The 19266-nt window shown below is 43.0% G+C and overlaps 1 protein-coding gene across 1 annotated transcript in view; it reads left to right on the plus strand.

Annotated features, from left to right (window-relative positions):
* The first annotated feature begins 26 nt into the window (after positions 1-26).
* pgbd5 (piggyBac transposable element derived 5) overlaps positions 27-19266 on the plus strand; it is a 29112-nt gene continuing 9872 nt past the window's right edge. Inside the window, exons 1-6 of the mRNA XM_012814315.3 lie at positions 27-765; positions 8683-9113; positions 13045-13179; positions 15005-15185; positions 16181-16378; positions 17294-17399. Of these exons, the coding sequence (XP_012669769.1) occupies positions 450-765; positions 8683-9113; positions 13045-13179; positions 15005-15185; positions 16181-16378; positions 17294-17399 (1367 nt within the window). The 5' untranslated portion in view covers positions 27-449. The remainder of the gene's footprint in view (positions 766-8682; positions 9114-13044; positions 13180-15004; positions 15186-16180; positions 16379-17293; positions 17400-19266) is intronic.

A 19266-nucleotide genomic window follows, 5' to 3' on the forward strand; every position in this document is an offset into this window, starting at 1 on the left:
ATAAAAGCATATTCCTTCAGCATCACTGAAGATTTGACGTTAATGTCAGACATCACTGCCATTGGGCAGAATGAAAAAGACCGGGTCAGGTGATTCCTGGGGAGGCCGGCGATTCATTGAGTCGGCTACAGTAAGGGACAGCACGCCCAGTCCCGGATGCTCGGCGCTGTGATAAATATTGATAGTTTAAGGTCTCTCGTCGTGTGGTGGTGGGGGTGATTTCAGTACCCTTGGTGGGGACAGCTCCTCTCTCCTGCCCACGCGTGCTCCATGAGATTATTAACCACACAGTCAAGCACCTGCTCTGAAGTCGGCGTTATACTGACAGCGTTTTAACGAGCAGCGAGAGAGGACAGTGGTAAGCTTTGCACATCTCGGAGGTTTGTTTAAAAGGTGATCAGTTGCATGCCGAATTGCCGCTCTACATTACTAGAGGCGATCATCGAGCGATGGCGGAGTGCGGGAGAAAGGCGCTGTCACTTCTAGAAGCGGCCCGTTCTCGCTACGAGAGCTTGCAGATTTCTGACGATGTGTTCGGGGAGTCGGGCGACGACAGCAGCGACAACCCTTTCTACAGCACCTCGGCTGATTCGAATTCGGATAACTATACCGCAGACACCAACGCGGACCATGTCCGGGCAGGTGATACAGGGAGTAGTCAGAACTGCGGTCCTCCCGGCTCCCTTTCCAGCACGCAAGCGGAGGAGGAAGGATGGAGCGACGTGCTGCAAGACATACGCTTGCCCTCCTATAAGGACACACATGGTAGGCTTTGTCACTGTGGAAAAATTGTACTGCTAAGTGTTAGTTGCATCACATCTGCATGAGGAAGTCATGGTAACCCAACAGAGTGTGAGACACGACATGATTCAGTCCATTTAACCTGACATGGTTTATCACTGTTCACCATCTCCGTCATCGTAATCATTTTTGATAGCCTTCTCGTTATTATGCAGTATGATGAAGCATTATTTTATTGATAGCTTATAGTTTACAGTGCAGGTTAGGTAGACTGCATGGGAAGGTAACTTTCTGAAGCTGTCTCGACAAGGTAGTCCCTGATATCTTAAAAGACTGGAGGTCGCCGCTTGCTTCACTGTAAACCTGCGCTCAGGTTAACATCTGTGTGGACTCTTGCTTATATAAACACACGTTCTGCTATTAACCACTAAATCCATTCAGTAACATCTACTACAGGCACACTATTAGGAGACTAATGCAAATCAGTGCTTTCACAAAAAAATGAAATATTTATCTATTGCCATTATAGTCATCTGTCATTCTAAAGACAAGGACCTTTCAACTTACCTTTTAACTAACCAACCATCGATGCAGAGTAACTTATTACTGACTTTCATTATGATGGTAAGATAGGCTGTTTATGGGCCTGAAATGTACACTTTACGAGGCACAGTTTAATTGTGTCACGTTAGCAAGTGTAGTAGTAGAGGGAATGGTGTCTTAGCCCTATTATCATAGTATCTTTCAACATGTGACAGCCTACTAAAAATGGCTCAGAATGTGAAGCATTTGGAGTATATGCAGTAAACACTAGTGGCCCCTGCTAATTTGTCCAAAGGAAATAATATTTTTTGACAGAGATAAGATGTTTTGAACCTATGTTAGAACCCATCTAACAGTCACTAATGGAGGTCATAATTGCTTGGATCCCTGTGTTGACTCTGAGTGTGGCCTAGCCTCTTTTTGACCTAAGCAGCAGCAATGACTCAACCTGCATTAAGACAGATAGCCAGTGCTATTCATTTAATTATAAGTTCATTTTGTAATCGTTCGGCCCACTGTGTTTGGGCATTCCTTGCTGGAATAAGATATGCTGGAGATGTAGAACTACTTTCACAAATTGATGCATTTCAACAGTACCCCATAAACTCTGGCACACACACACGCACACACACACACGCGCACACACACGCACACACACACACACACACACACACACACACACACACACACACACACACACACACATAAAGACAGAGAGAGAGGGAGAGAGAGAGAGAGAGAGAGAGTGAGCTAGAGGACATGTATGAAAGGAGCAAAATTCTAAGTTAATGCTATATCTCATGTCATGAATTCCTCTTTTTTATTTAGTTCTTTACTGTTTCTCATTTTCCAGAGAGCTCTCTTATTCATGCTCTTATGCTTCTATCCACCTCAGGCTCAGCGTGTTTGGCCTTAAAGTGTCACTGAAGGTGCTGATGTAGTTAGAATTAGTCTGGCAACATAACCCAGACACTCATATTTTAGCTGGATAAGGCTGACAGGCTGACGTGCCTGTCTGTGTGTGTGTATGAATATATGAGCAGTGTCTCTGTGTGTGCTCTGTGCCTGTCTATTTACATGATAAGATGAGTCTATGTATACAAGTTGTGATGATGCTGTGTGCAAAAGGTGTATATATTTTCTTTGTGTGTCTTTGTGCTAACTTAACTGTATGGATAGTCTTTTGCGTCTCTGTGTGAGAGTGTGTATGTGTGTAAACACACACACACATACATGGGAGTCCTTGTGGATATGGACTTTGGTTCCGGTGGACTCGTAAGTGACAGGAATAGGCATGACCAATGAAGCGCTGTGCCCCGCTCTCATCCCTCGCCGATGAACTTCTTGGCCCATTAGGCCGGACTTAAGACATGACACAGTTATGGTGACAACAATTTGGTCCCCATAAATTGGTGTGAATGTTCCCCTCATCCATTTCCCTGTCACCATGCATCCTGCACTCACATGGAATTAGTCAGGGGGATGCATCACGGCAAGAAAACACACAGTGGTGTCCTGACAGAATATAGAAGACTGCTTGACTTAACTTCCTCTTCTTCTTGTTTGTTTATTTATAATTATTATAAAATGTGGATGTTTCATTTTTTACATGCAGAAAAGGAAGACTAAGAGAACAGAGAGGAAAAAGAGACAGTGGAGAGGAGAAGACATAAAAAGAGGGATAAAGAAAAAAGGGAAAATGGAAAGTGAACAGTGGAGTCAGAAATGTGAGAGTGATAGAGTGGTAAAGACTGGACAGGGAAGAGGAAGAGAGAGATACAGTGAGTGAAATGCAGGAGAAGTAGAGGGAAAGGACGAGAGGAATAGAGGAGAATAATTGAGTCACTTTCATGCTTGGAGCTATTTTTGATTGAGGTCTGCACACACACACACATTGTGGATGGATTTCCTCCCTGCACGAGCAGGGGCAGACCTTGAAGCTGTTTCCCGGGCTCACTTTGTAGGACTCTCCCTCTGCCTTCAGTCCTCCATCCCTACAGCTCTGCTGTTTGTCGGCACAGCTGCACAGGGAGATAAATACCATATCTGTGCTCACTGATGGTGGTCCGGAAAAACGGGTGCCTGCATGAAACAGGGTTCGGACCATCTGGCTGGGTGGTTGATTTTTGGGGAGGGGGGAGCGCGTGTCAGACTGGCACATGACAGGTGGTTTTTTAAGCCAGCCCGCTACCAACAGAAGCGGTCTTAATGCTTCCGTTAAACAAGACTGTGCATACTATGTCTGTGTGTGTGTGTGTGTGTGTGTGTGTGTGTGTGTGTGTGTGTGTGTGTGTGTGTGTGTGTGTGTGTGTGTTTGCATGTGTGTCTTAGTACGTGTTTATTTGTCTGGGTGCTGTATTTGTGTATGTATATGTCTTGTGCTGTGCTGTGCTGCGTGTGTTTGTTTGTGTGTATGTATGTTTGCACGCCACTCAGGACCCTAAAAAAGCCACAGGTATTTTCTGGCCCACCTGCAGAGACCCCAGTGCCCCACTGATTGCCATGTGTTCAGCTGCGTGTCACAGATGAATCCTTGAGGTCTGTGTGCTGTGTGTGCTTTTGTCATGGACACACACATTGTGATGCTTTATGCGTTGACAAAGATTGTCTGATTTTTGTGTGTTTGTATGTTGTTGTTGAAGGATGACAGCCATGATCTATCGAAGACAGATTGAGATAGGGGAGAGAGGTCCGTTAATAGCATGTACTGTGATGTTGTCAGTAGCAGTGTTTCTGTGTCAGATACGGTCTGATTGAGTTTTCCTCAAGATACAGCATCATTAGATACAGCATCATTATGTCCGTTGCTAATTCAAATACAAAATCGGTACCATTGCTGTCCCAACAGTATTAAAAAGACCACTAGTAATGTAATTGTAAACCTCACGCAAAACAGTTAACTGGTAGTCCCAAAAGATTATAATGACCCGTACTGGCTTGCCTGTGGACCAACACACAGATGGAAAGAAGGAGAGATTGATAAATGAAGAAAAAAAATCTGTCAGAATGAATCAGATCTGACTGTCTTCTTTTTCTCTGGCGGTGTGGCTCACTATGGACAGTCTGTGGTGACAGTGTGGGCAGCGATAGGAACAATGCCAGCCGTCACAGATGTCAAAACCGCATCAAAGAAGCCAGTGTGCTCTACCCTCCTCCTTTTCTAAGCCAGAGGAATAGGACAGGCCAGGGTTTTTTTTTTCCGGATAGCAATCACATGATGGAGGACTACATGATGGTACTGTAGGACTGCATGGAGAGCAGGCTGCAGACTTGTGCCTCTCTGTCTCTCTCTCCTCTCGGTCTCTCTCTCCTCTCTGTCTCTCTCTCCTCTCTGTCTCTCTCTCTGTCTCTCTCTGTCTCTCTCTCCTCTCTGTCTCTCTCTCTGTCTCTTTCTCCTCTCTGTCTCTTGTGTGATCTGAATTTTGTCATGTGCTTTTTGGTGCTGAACAGAACATTGCAGATTGCTGGCACACATTCCATAGACTAGACAACACTCTGAGGGGCTTAAAATGTGTGTCAGACTGATTCCTGTCCAGCAATTGGATCTGAATATCAGGATGTTTTGTTCTTTACAGAAAAAAGGGAGTGTATTCATCAGCAAAGTAATCAATGTCTTCAGACAGGCCAAAGTGTTTTTGAAAGTATACAGTCCATGGCATGGCTGTTGATATCGATTAGACAAAAGCCTTGAATAATACCACATAATGTGTTTGGTGTTTCTGAAGAGTGAGTAATGTGCAAGATATGCAAAAATACCTGGCCTTCATCAACTATTTTTTACATTTTTTGCCTTTCATGTTATTTTCCACATAGCATAAACAGCATGAAATCACTCCTTTTAGAATGCAGGCCTGAACATAATACCAGCACCTGTGGTTCCCAGGCCGTGTGGCTCACAGCATTTTTACTCAAAGGGGTTCAGTTCCCAGTGAAAATAAATCTAGGTAATGGGTCACAAATCATTTTAGGCTTTATCCACAGAGGTTTGGGAAAATGCATTTAGTCCTACTGACAACCCACTTAATTAGATATGAAAGCTAGATGTAAGCCTTCTGAACCTAATGATCATGTTCACGTACCAAGCGTATTTGGTCCAGATATAATATTATAGCTAATTTAAGTATGAAGATAAAATTAGAAGCAATTGCAGCTTCAGAAAAACATATGAGCTCATAATAACATTAAATTGCTAAAACTGCTGAATATCTAAAACTTGAATAGAAATGCAAACAGAAACTGATATGGTCAGATAACTTATATGAATATCATCATAAAAACACGATGCTCATCCCTGAGAGTACCCCATTTCAAGTAGGTTTCATGAATTTACAAACCTCATACATTGCAGAGATTACCTTATTCCTTGATCATTTCAGATATGGTTTAGAAAAATCTGTTTTACCAAGTTGAGCCAAACACTTACAGTACAAGGGCATATTTGTGAGAACTGCCATAGCTTTATTTTACAAATCTACCACTGAGGGATTGGCAATTTTTTAGAGCCCAGAGATTTGGTGTGATGGAGGATGGATATAATTTCATCTGGAAGACTGAGTACATTTTCAAAATCAATGGAACCTGTTTAATGTAATTGCTGGAGAAAATAAATGTGGAAAGAAAAGCTATATCATATTTCCTATTTGTTAGATTCAAACGATCTTAAAGCCTCGTCATCCTTAGAATTAAAGGGCCACCGTGATGCAATGCTCATGCAGGATTATAGAAAGGAGTGACGCATTACATAACATTACATTCTGCTCTTTATCAGTAGAGAAAAACTATGATAATGTTTATACACATCGGATTTAGGCCAGTTTAACTGATAATGGCGGTGTGGTTGTTAATTTTCCATGAGCAAGGGGAAAGCTTAATACGTGTGATGATGGTAGCTGCACAGACCAGTTGAGGGTGTAATGGAAACTAATCTCTAAACCCTTTATGGCTAAAAGCTGCTGTCTGTCATGTAGCTGTTTTATACCTTTTCACATGCAATTCCACACAATCCCAGTTATATATGAATCTCAAAGACGGGATTACACTAAAGCACAATATCAGAAGTGAAAAACTCTCTCTGAGTGAAAGGATACACAGGAATGACTTAAGAGCAGAATAATATTTGCAAACCATTTACCTGTGTGGACTTTTTGTCCCGTGACTAGTCCCTGAGAGGCTTTTTGGCTCTGGGTCTGAACTCAAGGTTGGTAAACAGCCATTTGGCCACATTTCGGTTTTTTTTGCGTGTGTGCGAAGGAGCAAACACAGTTGGAAATGTCCCCTCATGAATCTATCCTGTCTTTTGACCTTGAGATTTACAGTCTCAGGAAAAAAGGTTCTTTAGATAAACCAAAGATCCAGAACCGTTAGAGTCCTATTAGGTCTCTGTTTACTTAAATCATATTTGATTTTTGATTTTTGATTTTGGCATTCTATTTTTGTCAATCTTTGTCTGCATGCCTCAGTTTAAGAGTAGACCTAGTCATCCCTCTTCTGCTTAAAAAATCTGATTCTTTCTTGGTGTCCCATTTTTTTTATCCTTCACAAATGTCATTAAGTAAGATCAATACGGATTATTAAAGCCTGTTAAAGTGCTCTCCTTCTGGCCATCCTGCATGTAGGGGAAAAGGCAATTAGACACACACTGACTCATACGCACACACAAATCAACACATTTTCACCACAATTTTTGAGAATTCCTGCAGCAAATTCAGTCAGGTTTGGCTGTAATAATCACAGCATGTCCTTGCAAGATCCTGGTGGGACTGGCAGAAGCTCTGTATTGGATTTTTGCTATGCTCATTCGGCTACCTGGATTCCATGCCTATGATTTAGACCATTCCTAATGCATTTTGAAAGATAAGTGAAAAATGAAACCCATCTGCCCGAGGTATCAGTATGTTTGATATATATATTATTCATCATTAAGTGTTTGGGGGTCTCCTGAATCCTCTCCTTCAGAGAGAGGTAGGCTGTGTATGTTCATAAAATGTCTAAGTGATTTAAGTCTAATGATGTCTAAGGGTTTGTAATCACTTGTGTCATCCGATTCATCAGGCAAATAGGTCATGTGACCTTTTTGAAAGCGTAGAGTGACAACAGGTTTACAGCTCAGTTCAGATTAGTTGATGTGTAAATTACTTTAACGATGCATGATGTCTGTATTTAATCTGTTTAAATAAACCATAAAAAGGTTTCTTCAAGGTCACAATACAATGAAAGGGCACATTTAAACACTATTTTATGTATTCACAGTATGCATCATAACATAATATTAGTTGGTGAGTAGTTGCTACAGTAGGTAGGTTATTACAGACAGTGTAGTCGTATCCTTTGATACAGGGGGATGAGCCAGCTCCAAAAGTACACAGAACTTTATCCTTACTGCAGTATAGTGTCACACACTTCATTGTGTCAGGAATGCAAGTCAAGTGCTTAATATATTCTGCAGGCATGCCACCTCTGACTATATTTGTACATGATGATACCCTGATTTACTGCTGGAATCGACCGGCCTGTGTTGCTTTTGTGTTTTGTGAGCGTGTGCTTGGCCAACAGATGGCATTTAGAAGCCCCGTCATCCATAGTTCCACAAGAACCCGCTGTACATACAATACCTTGTCACAGCTAGAGTAGATGGACTCAGGACACAGTGATTGTACCGTCTCGGTGACAAATATATCAGCTTTAGCGCTGCACAGCTGGAGGGATTTTCTAGGGCCCTCACACATGCCAGGGAGCAACACACATACACACACACACACACACACACACACATACACACACATGCCAGGGAGCAGATGGAGGAATTATGCACCTCTATTTCTACACCGGGTGAATCATTTGGCAGAAAAATTGATTTTTAACGATTTAGCCTTCGGTCAACATCTCCGCCGCTCTTTAGCTGGAAAAGGTGCTAGGCCAGCAGCACGTAGTCATGCATGTCTGAATGGATGTCAGAGTTAAAAACAATGCTCTGGCTCACTGATTAACAGCTTTAATAATATGGGGGAAACGAGGATTTAGTGACTTCAGTGATGTAGTAAATGGTAGTAAATTAATGTAGTCATTTTTGCATTGAGAAAGATGTTCATAAAGGTCGATGGGACACAATTCATTGTAATTACTAAAATAATATGTTCATTTTCATCTTGGTATATGATTGTACAGAGTGCATTTTGAAAACACAGTCTTCTTTAAAACTGGAAATGCAGTTGGGGTACTTTCAGCAAAAAGTTATAAATCTCTGAATTTTGCTGTCTCAGCCAGTTGCAAACACACTAATATAGTATCATATCATATCATGTCTAATATATGAGTGTGCTGCCACATTCCAAAGCAGGAATAACTATAAAACTGTAGAGACGAGGAATGGTTTAAACAGAATCTGCCTTTTTGTCTCAGGTCCCACTCAAAGGATCCCAGCCAATGCCACTGCCATGGATTTCTTCCAGCTGTTCGTGCCCGACAATGTCATCCAGAACATGGTGACCCAGACCAACATGTATGCCAAGAAGTACCAGGAGCGCTTCGGCAGTGATGAGGGCTGGACAGGCGTGACGCTGGCCGAGATGAAGGCCTTCCTGGGCTTCATGACGTCCACCAGTGTGAGCCGCTGCGAGTCGGTGCTCAGCATCTGGAGCACGGGCTTCTTCAGCAACCGCAGCATCGCGCTCAAGATGAGCCAGGGGCGCTTTGAGAAGATCCTCAAGTACTTCCACATTGTGGCCTTCCGCTCCAGCCACGGGAGTAGCCAAGGCCTCTACAAGATCCAGCCCTTCCTGGACTCACTGCAGCAGTCCTTCGGGTGTTCCTTCCGCCCCTCCCAGACACAGGTATGGAGACGACAAAATTATCTTGCAAAAGCTAATACTGTTTTTTTTTGTGTATTTCCAGGCAAAGTGTTCAATGCGAGTTCAGACACAATGCACTGAAAACAATTCATATCGATTCCTCCAAGGCAATCTGCAAACAACCACACAAAATCTCAGCAGGGTTACCATTTCCAAAAGTATGACAGGCAGATTTTTTTGTCTCAGTGTCAGCAAGGAGTATTTTAGGATTTGAGAGGAAAACACACACCTTAAGCCTTGACTGTAGAGATAGCAATTTAGTCTCCAGTCACAAGCGCAGATCTGTGGTATACTGTATGGTGACACAGGGAGTTCAGTGGTGGGGTCATACACTTAATCCCAGACATACTAGGGTGTAATAAATACATATACGTACAGACAGCATGTGTTGCTAAAGGTTTTTGTTTGAGTTTGTCAAGTATGTATGCTAATATCAGCTGGATTACAAAAAATCCCCTTCCCCTCCCCTCACTCTATTTATTTATCTGACAATATATCTTTCAGTCGTTTCAAACTATCCTATTGAGAATTTGAAAAATGGTCTTACTGTATTGGTAGATAATGTGACTGTTCAATTGATTTACATTATTTGTATTGTCAGAAGCACAGTAGAAATCTAAGTAGCTCTAGGTATATAATGTTCCCTACTAAGTAAAAGGCTTATGGACACACACACACACAAACACAAACACACACACACACTTCCGAGGGCAGTATGACATTTGCAAAACGCTGTCAGTAGCACAGAGGTAATGGGGGCAAAAAGACAGCCAGGGCTCATGACTTAACCTAATGACTAGGGCAGATTTGAAACACTAGCACAGAGACCTTCCGATGTCAGAATGTCTATCGCACATGCAAAACGCACACACAGACAGACACACACACACACACACACACACACACACACACACACACACACACACACACACACACACACACACACACACACACACACACACATATACACACATCTCTGCTTATCAGAGTTCCCTGACCTCTGGGCAGTGTTGTTGTGCGTTGTGAGACATTTCGTACAGCATGTAAATTTCCTGTCAGACATCAATGCCAAGCACAGCAGCTCTCCAGAACTGCGTGTGTGTGTGTGTGTGTGTGTGTGTGTGTGTGTGTGTGTGTGTGTGTGTGTGTGTGTGTGTGTTTTAGAGGGGAGAAAAGAGGATATGGCCCCGCCAACCTCAAGATGTAGACAGAGAGTGAGGGGGTGGTCCAAGGTTAGAGATATAACCCTACTCCATAACTTGAGTTAGCACTCTTGGAGTGGGTAGGCGGTTGTTTGGTGCAGCAAGGCTGACAGGTTAGGTCAGAGTATGTATGATGTGTGTGTGTGTGTGTGTGTGTGTGTGTGTGTGTGTGTGTGTGTGTGTGGTGGTTGAAGTACCATCAGAACCTGCAATAAAGCAGTACCATGTCAAATAGCTATATCACTATTTGTATATACATTTTGATGGTTTTGGTATGGACATCTAATCTACATCTCATACAAATCCAACATGATATGAAATATAAATGCAGCTCGTTTTCTCCATTGCTGTGGTATATACCTATCCACACAGTTCAGGTGTTTGAAGAGCAAATCCAGTGGCTTCCTTATGGTTCTTCTTTCTAAAATATTTTCTATGCCTTCTGTACCATTGAACAATGGTGCCTGTTTCGAGGAAGCCATATAATACACCTGTATTGTGACAAGGCCCTGCAGTCTGTCACCCTGCTGTAATGTTATGTGGGTCTCGGACAGAGCCTTAGTCTCTAGAAAGTTCTGCTGGGCACCCACAGTGGGCAATGGAGCTAAGGGTTTTAAATAATGAATGCACTTCTTGGTATCTGGGAGGTTGCCAATCCTGCCCTTGCCCGCTGCCTCCAAAAAATCCATTTACACTCACCCCGCATCCCATGCGGCTTCATTGCCTTGATTACCACCGAGATTCTAATTAAATTAGGGGACCAGCTTCAGGAATGTAATTGGTCTTCTGTCAGAAGATGTTGGGCTGCATTTGCTGATTTGATGATGATATTAAACCTGAATTGAACAAAGAAAACATTTAGCTACTTACCAATTCATCAAACAGCCTTGTTAAGCAAAAGCCCAATATTCAACTGAAGAATGTACTAATTAAGGAAACATTAATTTCCCGTACGCACACTTTGTAGACAATTTCCTTTCTCTAGTCACCGTGATGACACACCCAGATTGCACAGGAAGTCAACGCAAACACTAAGACAGAGGGAGAGAGAGTGGCCCTCCTGCCCAACCTGCTCTGCTCTGCTCTGGGCTGAAGAGATTGTCCACTGGCCTCCCTCTCCAAGAGGCTCTCCAGGCTCATTTGAAATCCCTAACAAGGTGGATGAGAATCGACAGGGCTAATTTGCGCTTCAATATCTCTGTTGCAGGATGATTTAATGGTGATTTAGAAACTCAAGCTGAGCCCCATGTTTTGAGAGATGGAGATGAAAAAAGAGAATGTTCCAGAGCGACATAGATTTAGGCTGTTTGTTGGAGGTGGATTGCCTGGGAACTATTTTGACAGATCTCTTTTCCCCAACACTTGCTTTTGGCAAACACACTGAATTTATGAATGCAAAGTTGGGTGCTTTGAAACTGGCTTTGATTAATATTTCATTCAGTGTCTGCTGTTTGTTGCCATCCAAAAAAACAGAAAACAGAAAGAGCTGTCAAGAAATACTTTTGTCAATATGTTCTATTTGTCTGTGAGGGTGGAGAGGAGTAGTCAGTTGAGTAAAAATCCAAACTTCCATAGTCCTTCCATAATATAGCATGCCCAAATACACCAAGCAAATGGACGATTACAAGAAATGAGGTCTCCCAAACCACCACACCCAATGCTGTGAGAATCTGGTTTAGAGTCTGGTTCAGAGATGACTTTCCTCTCCAGCTGTGCTGTGTGATTGCCCATCCATGTGTCTGTTGGGTTCCCTGACGCTAGTCAGCCAGCGGCGAGGTAATGCTTTTCCACGGGAAGCCTGGCCTGCTCATGTGCAAAACAAACACCATCTGTGGCCCTGGGTTTCCCAGGTTACACACACACACACACACACACACACACACACACACACACACAAATACACACAAACACACAAATACACACACACGCACCATGGTGTCACCATGGCAACAGCTGCCACCCTGGCCAGCCCCCAAAGGTTGGAACGGGTCTCATCGGTCGGTGGCAAAGGCCCAATTACTCACCACAGTCCCTGTCAGCTCCGGTAGCCTCTGCCTGTCGGCTGGATAACAGCCCACTTTCACACTGGCTTAGCCTCCTCAACTCCCAGTTCCTCACCATACAGATGTCTGCTCTTGTCCTCCGCCACACCAAAGGGGTGAAAGTCGCAAAGTAGGTCACTGAGGAATTGGTATTTGTTTGGTCGATATGTTGTTTCTTTATGGAGGCCTGCTGTAACCTGCAATTTATACAGGTGCTAACTTGGTGCTAAGGCTTACCTTATGTTTTTTGCTCTCAGTGAGATCTTTCCCCCGGTTACATGAAGGTTAAATGAATGAAATAAATAAAGAGCTTTAGTCATTATATAATTAAGGCAGGAACTTGGCCCTTAGTTGGACAGGATAATTGTGTTATCTCTTGATGGGGGACAATGTGGACTGGGCTCCACTTGGCTGCTCTATTACAGAGTCAGAGGAGAAAAGCACTGAGATGGTTCATGGAAAGGCCTTGTTTCTTTGGCACAATGAATTCATGTATCCTCCACTTTCTCTCTCTCTCTCTCTTCCCTCTCTTTCCTCTTCTTCTCTCTCTCTTTATGTCTCTCCCTCTCTCACATGTTCTCTGATGTTCTCCCACTCTCCCCCTACTCTCTCTCTCTTTCTTTTCCTCTCTCTATCTTCTGCTCCCCCTCTCTTTTCTCTCTTCCCCAGGTGCTCCACGAGCCTCTGATCGATGAGGATCCCGTCTTCATCACCACCTGCACTGAGCGGGAGCTCCGCAAGAGGAAGAAGCGAAAGTTCAGCCTGTGGGTACGCCAGTGCACGTCCACCGGCTTCATCTGCCAGGTGAGTTATGGCCCTCAGCACTCCCCCCCCGCTAATGGGAACTAGAGGCAGCCAGCCCTCAAGGTGACATTGATATTGCATTTTCTTCGGTTGGTTAGTTCTGTGGAGGTTTATAGAAATATGTTTTATAGAAGTGTATGTATAGTATGTTTTATAGCTCTTTGTGTGTGTGTTTGTGTGTGGGTGTGTGTCTGTGTGTGTTTGTGTATAAACAGTTGCAGTACACTGTATAAGGTTTCTAGAAAGTCAGGTAGAGCAAGCAAGGTGCTTTTTAGGCTAGGTGTGAACAGATACGTATATATATATTTTTTTAATGCAATATATTACATATTATATCTATAAAATATTGTAGATATGTATCGCCTATCATAACATTTACATTTACATTTACATTTAGTCATTTAGCAGACGCTTTTGTCCAAAGCGACGTACAAGGGAGAGAACAGTCAAGCTAAGAGCAATAAAAAGCATGGTGTAACAATAAATACTACTTTACATGAGAATTAGAAAAACAACGACCTAGAAAAAAGGAAAAAAGAAGTGCAGGAATGTAACTGCTGAAGTGCAAGTTAAGCGCTAGTTAGGTGCCAGTTAGGAGGGGAGGTGCTCTCTGAAGAGTTGGGTCTTCAAAAGCTTCTTGAAGGGAGAGAACAGTCAAGCTAAGAGCAATAAAAAGCATGGTGTAACAATAAATACTACTTTACATGAGAATTAGAAAAACAACGACCTAGAAAAAAGGAAAAAAGAAGTGCAGGAATGTAACTGCTGAAGTGCAAGTTAAGCGCTAGTCAGGTGCCAGTTAGGAGGGGAGGTGCTCTCTGAAGAGTTGGGTCTTCAAAAGCTTCTTGAAGGTAGAGAGGTGCCTTATATTGTATGCTTTCTAGTGTTCTATGTGTTGGAGTTAGATCAAGATCAGCGTCAAAGCAGAAGGTCTTTGGATAGAGAGGGAGAGAATAAAAGAGAGATGGCCTATCTGTCACACCTACGGTCTGTGCTTGGACACTGGCCCAACCCCTTGCCAAATTTTAGTCCACAGTTTGTTTAATAATAGGATTCCCCAAGGTTATACTCAGAGAGGACAGCCATGCGTCAATGGCATAGTCAAGTTTGATGGTACATGGACAGCCCAATAACGTGAGCTCCCATCACCCTTAACAGACAGCAATTAGAGCTCAGGATATTAGCATTCACTTTAGAATAGAAAAAGAACCCTCATAGTGATATTCCAGAATTTTTCTCATTGACCTTGGATATCTTTTGGCCAATGTTGGCAATTAATGGTTACTGAATTTGCATGAGGATTTAAACTGAAATGTAAAAAAATAAATGGACGATATTCCCTCTCCTCATCTCATTCTACCCACAGCGGGGGAAATAAAAAGGGCTTGGCCACTTAGCCTAATTGCACTCTGCTCTTGGTGGGCGCCCACTATACACAGTACTATAATATGGCAAGAGTCAAACGAGCACAGGCCAAGAAATAATGGATTTGCCTAATGTTTCATCCCAATGGAGAGTATTAATTGATGTCTGCATTAAGCAGCTAGGTTAGTGTACAAGATAATGTGAGCCATGTTTTTACTCATTGCTGTGTGGCTCCATGTTGGATTATCAGTAAAGATGTGCCTTTTAAGAAGTTTACCTTTAGAAAACTGGGAGGCTGTTAACTTAGAAGTGTGCCTACTGAAGAGCACTATTTAGAAAACGAATCAGTCAATTGGCATAAACAAACAATCCATCCATTTTGATATTCACATTTGATTCATGGCAACGACCTGCGCTTTCTGGTGATTAAAGGATGACTTATCTCTGTTTCTCCGTTAAGATTTATGTCCATCTGAAAGAGGGCCCTGGGCCAGACGGTTTGGACACTCTGAAGAACAAGCCTCAGCTCCACAGTCTGGTTGCCAAGCAGCTGTGTCAGAGTCTGGCGGGCCGCAACTCCATCATCTTCACTGGACCCAGCATCACCAGTCTCAACCTCTTTCAGGACTTTGAGAAACAGGGTTAGCCTTTCCCTCCTTCACATGCTTTCTTCCTATCCTTCTTTTTGCTCTTTCCTCTATTCTCTCTCTCTCCTCTTTTCCCCCTCTCTCTCTGTCTCCAGCATCCTGTGTACATTTAGCCCTTTCTGTCTCTTGTTGTCCCTGCCATCGTCTTTGTCTCGTTATCTCTGCTCTTTCGGACTTTGTTCTGTCCGTTTGTCTTTCATGCTTTCTTTCGTTCTCTTCCCATTGTCATATTCTATCTCTGTGGTTTCATGCACCCCCCTGCGGTTTTTAATTAAAATGTAATGTAATAATAGCCTCAAGGCAGGAACACCAAGGGCAAGAAGTCAATGGAAGTCAACCTTGAACTGTACTGTGACGATGTTAGAATTTCTTTGTGTTTGTTTCTGTCGTCCATGTCTATCTCCTGCTATTGAAACTTACATACACTGGACAGTTTGCTGTAAGCATTTCCCTTTAATCTGCTCTCTCATCTAGTCGCTTTTGTATCCCGGGTACGAGAATAGAGAATATAATTGTTCAGCAGTCTTGTAGCCATGGTTACAACACATCAATCGTAATCTTCAAAGACCCAGAAAATTGAGCTGTGCTCTGCCTGAGTTTGCAGAGGAAGAGGGGGGCTGAGAGCTGGCTGTCTTTGCCCTGTCCTCACGTCCGTGGAAAACCTCATCAGATTCTAATCAGGCCTATGTGTGCGCACCTGTTCTCTCTGCAGTCTAGCACTTCTGCAGGGCCTGCACATGCTGACAACAACAACAAACAAACCTGCCTGGCAAAAACAAAATGGAATACCCTCAAAAACAAGGACCCACACCGGAGAGCTGATTATAGTGAATTCAGTGATATCACAGAGTGCTGCAATCTCTTTCAACGAAAATTCTAATTGCCCTTGTCTTGAGTGGATGATACTAGGCTTGTTCTTGTAAGCATAACTAAAGTAGGGAAACATACGGCAACCGTTTTAATGAGTTCTGTCTGTTCTCCCTGTACAGAGATCTACTGCTGTGGCTTACTGAGCACCAAGAAGAGTGACTGCACAGGGCTGCCCCAGTCCATGCTGATCAACACAGAGGGTGCCCAGCCCCGAGGCCAGTCCTGCACCATGATGAAGGGCAACATGTCCCTCATCAGCTGGTACAACAAGGGCAACTTCAGGTTCCTCACCAACGCATACTCGCCCACAAAACAAGGTGAGGGGCTCAGCGGTGAGCAGAGGGGAGCTCCAGTGTCACTTCAGTGAATCAAATCAGTGAAATGAATCACTGCCTTCCTCCATTTTACTCAGCACCATCATTCCTGTGCCGCATTTGATAAGCCAGTCATTCAGTGTCTTCATCTGAAAGGTCCAATAGAAATGAGACAGGGAATTTAATCCCAAATCCTGAAAAAAATGAAATAATCCCATGGCAGTGGTCTTACCTAACCAAATCATCCCATCTGTCGTCATTTCTGTCTGAAAATCTGTTACGGCGAGGGACAAGCTGAGCTAAGAGAATACAGCAAAATGTGTTTCACAAGATTCCTCTCGTCTTATTGCCTTCTGATTACCACGCTCACTGTGCAGCCTCGGCCTGTTTTTGGGTCACATCTTCTGGCTCTCATTATAAAATACCAATTTATGAGGCCAGTCAAAAAAAGCGAAGCAGTAATTTTCATTCAAATTGCTCTGTAGTCTCTCGCCACAATTTGCATGCTACGTTACTCAGCAGGGCCACAGTGCATTCCGGCATAATTACCACAGGCGCATCTCAAGATGCCTTTAATGTAGACAACAGATGGAGATTGGGTGTGCTACTAAGATATCAAAAGGGCTGCTAATGGGTAGAATATGGTGTTGGGGCACACAACGTTTCCCAGCCAATTATAGCTATTTATTCATTTTTCTTATACACAGTGCTCATTGACGTCTTTTACAATTTACAATGTTTGGTTCAGCTTCATTTGAGCCTGTTATAGATGTGGCTTATTCTGTGTGTGTGTGTGTGTGTGTGTGTGTGTGTGTGTGTGTGTGTGTGTGTGTGTGTGTGTGTGTGTGAGTGTGTGAGAGAGAGAGAGAAGGGAGAGAGAGAGACATATGTGTGTGACCTTTTCGGTTTTGTTTCCAGGGGTAATTATCAAGAGGAAAAGTGGGGAGATCCCGTGTCCACTCGCAGTGGAGGCCTTCGCTGCACACCTGAGCTACATCTGCAAATACGACGACAAGTACAGCAAGTGAGTGTTGAGCCTCAGACCCTTTCAATTACACACATCAAATACAGCAAGTGAGTGTTGAGCCTTAGACCCTTTCAATTAAACTCATCAAGTACAGCAAGTGAGTGTTGAGCCTCAGACCCTTTCAATTACACACATCAAATACAGCAAGTGAGTGTTGAGCCTTAGACCCTTTCAATTACACACATCAAATACAGCAAGTGAGTGTTGAGCCTTAGACCCTTTCAATTACACACATCAAATACAGCAAGTGAGTGTTGAGCCTCAGACCCTTTCAATTACACACATCAAATACAGCAAGTGAGTGTTGAGCCTCAGACCCTTTCAATTAAACACATCAAGTACAGCAAGTGAGTGTTGAGCCTCAGACCCTTTCAATTACACACATCAAGTACAGCAAGTGAGTGTTGAGCCTCAGACCCTTTCAATTAAACACACATCACCTTTGCCCCTGCTGCCTTTTGGCATGATGGTGCCCTTACATGCATGGCAGGGAATGCAATAGCCATGTTTCCACTATGGGGCCAGTGCAGGTTAGGCTACCTTCAGGCCAACCAGGGCTAATGGCCGGGGGCCTCAAGCTGCGAGAACAAAAACATTTGCGTTCCTACTATATGCCCCGTAACATAACATAGGCATAGCTTGCTGTTACATATCATAGCAAGCTAATGGTACAGCGTCAGTTGTTTAAATGAGTAGCCTATGTTTAAAGCACACAGAGGGCTAGCATAACATGCTACTGAGTATCCTGGGGTTTCACATACTATGGTACCGTGTTATGCAAAAACCACACAGGCTTGTTTTCATGCTTTGGCCATCTGCTTTGTTGTAAAAACAAAAACATTAGAAGTGACACAAGATCATAGTGGTCTGATGTCTTTTCTATACTTAAGTCTCCCTGGGTTGTTCTGGATGTAGGGAGTTTTGTTTGAGTATTCCTGTCCTGCTAGCAGCAGTTCTAAATGTGTGCGATATCATTGAACATGGCAATATTTAGCACTGAGCTGTACCTTTAAGCATCAAGAAGATAGCTGCAATTTCAAATATCCAGCTGACATTTACCCATATATTAAGACAGAGCGCTTTTGTAAATGTTATTGGGATCAATGATATTTTGGGATCCAAGTGCATGTTTGAATTGTTTGAATGTCAGTATACACTACTGATATTTAGGAGTCATTTATAAGTTTATCTTATTTTCTTAAGCTTGGAGAAGAGATGTTCCACCTGGCAGAGTACATGAGAAGACATGCCATAATATTTACGGCCATTATGCTCTAGCTCATTATGTCCAGGCAACAGAAGGGAAGAAGTCTGCAATTGCTTTGTGTTGTTGTTGCAGAAATCAAGAGGTGGGATATTGTCAGGAGACATTTGTATTTTTTTTTGTCTGAACAACTGGCATGCGTTAACACCAGTTGCACAGATAACGCAACACAGTGCTAATTAAGACTAAACGCAAGCTCAGTAGGCACAGTGGCAACCCGCCGTACGGAGCGGAGAGACCATCACTTACCGTCTGTCTAACCTTTCTTTGTCTCTAATTTATCTCAGCAGTAATTAGATGGTATTATTCAGCATTGGCTGAAGGTCCTCACAGACTTCCCCAGATTGCTCTCTCACCACCGTGAACCAGTGTGCACACATCTGTGCATAATGCTCTGGGATAATAATGGGACTAAGGCACTGCTTGGGCAAAGAGTGTGATTAATCAATCATTTGGCATCCATAATCATACAAAATTTCCAATGATTATTTATCTATTTTTTTTTATAGAAATAAATAGGCAAACCCTTAATTATCTAAGTTGCGAAGACAACTAAGCATGCCTGTTTGTGAATGAGAAATATAATTGTCTTCTCATAAC

Source organism: Clupea harengus, chromosome 13 (assembly GCF_900700415.2).
Source record: "Clupea harengus chromosome 13, Ch_v2.0.2, whole genome shotgun sequence".
Classification (NCBI taxonomy): domain Eukaryota; kingdom Metazoa; phylum Chordata; class Actinopteri; order Clupeiformes; family Clupeidae; genus Clupea; species Clupea harengus.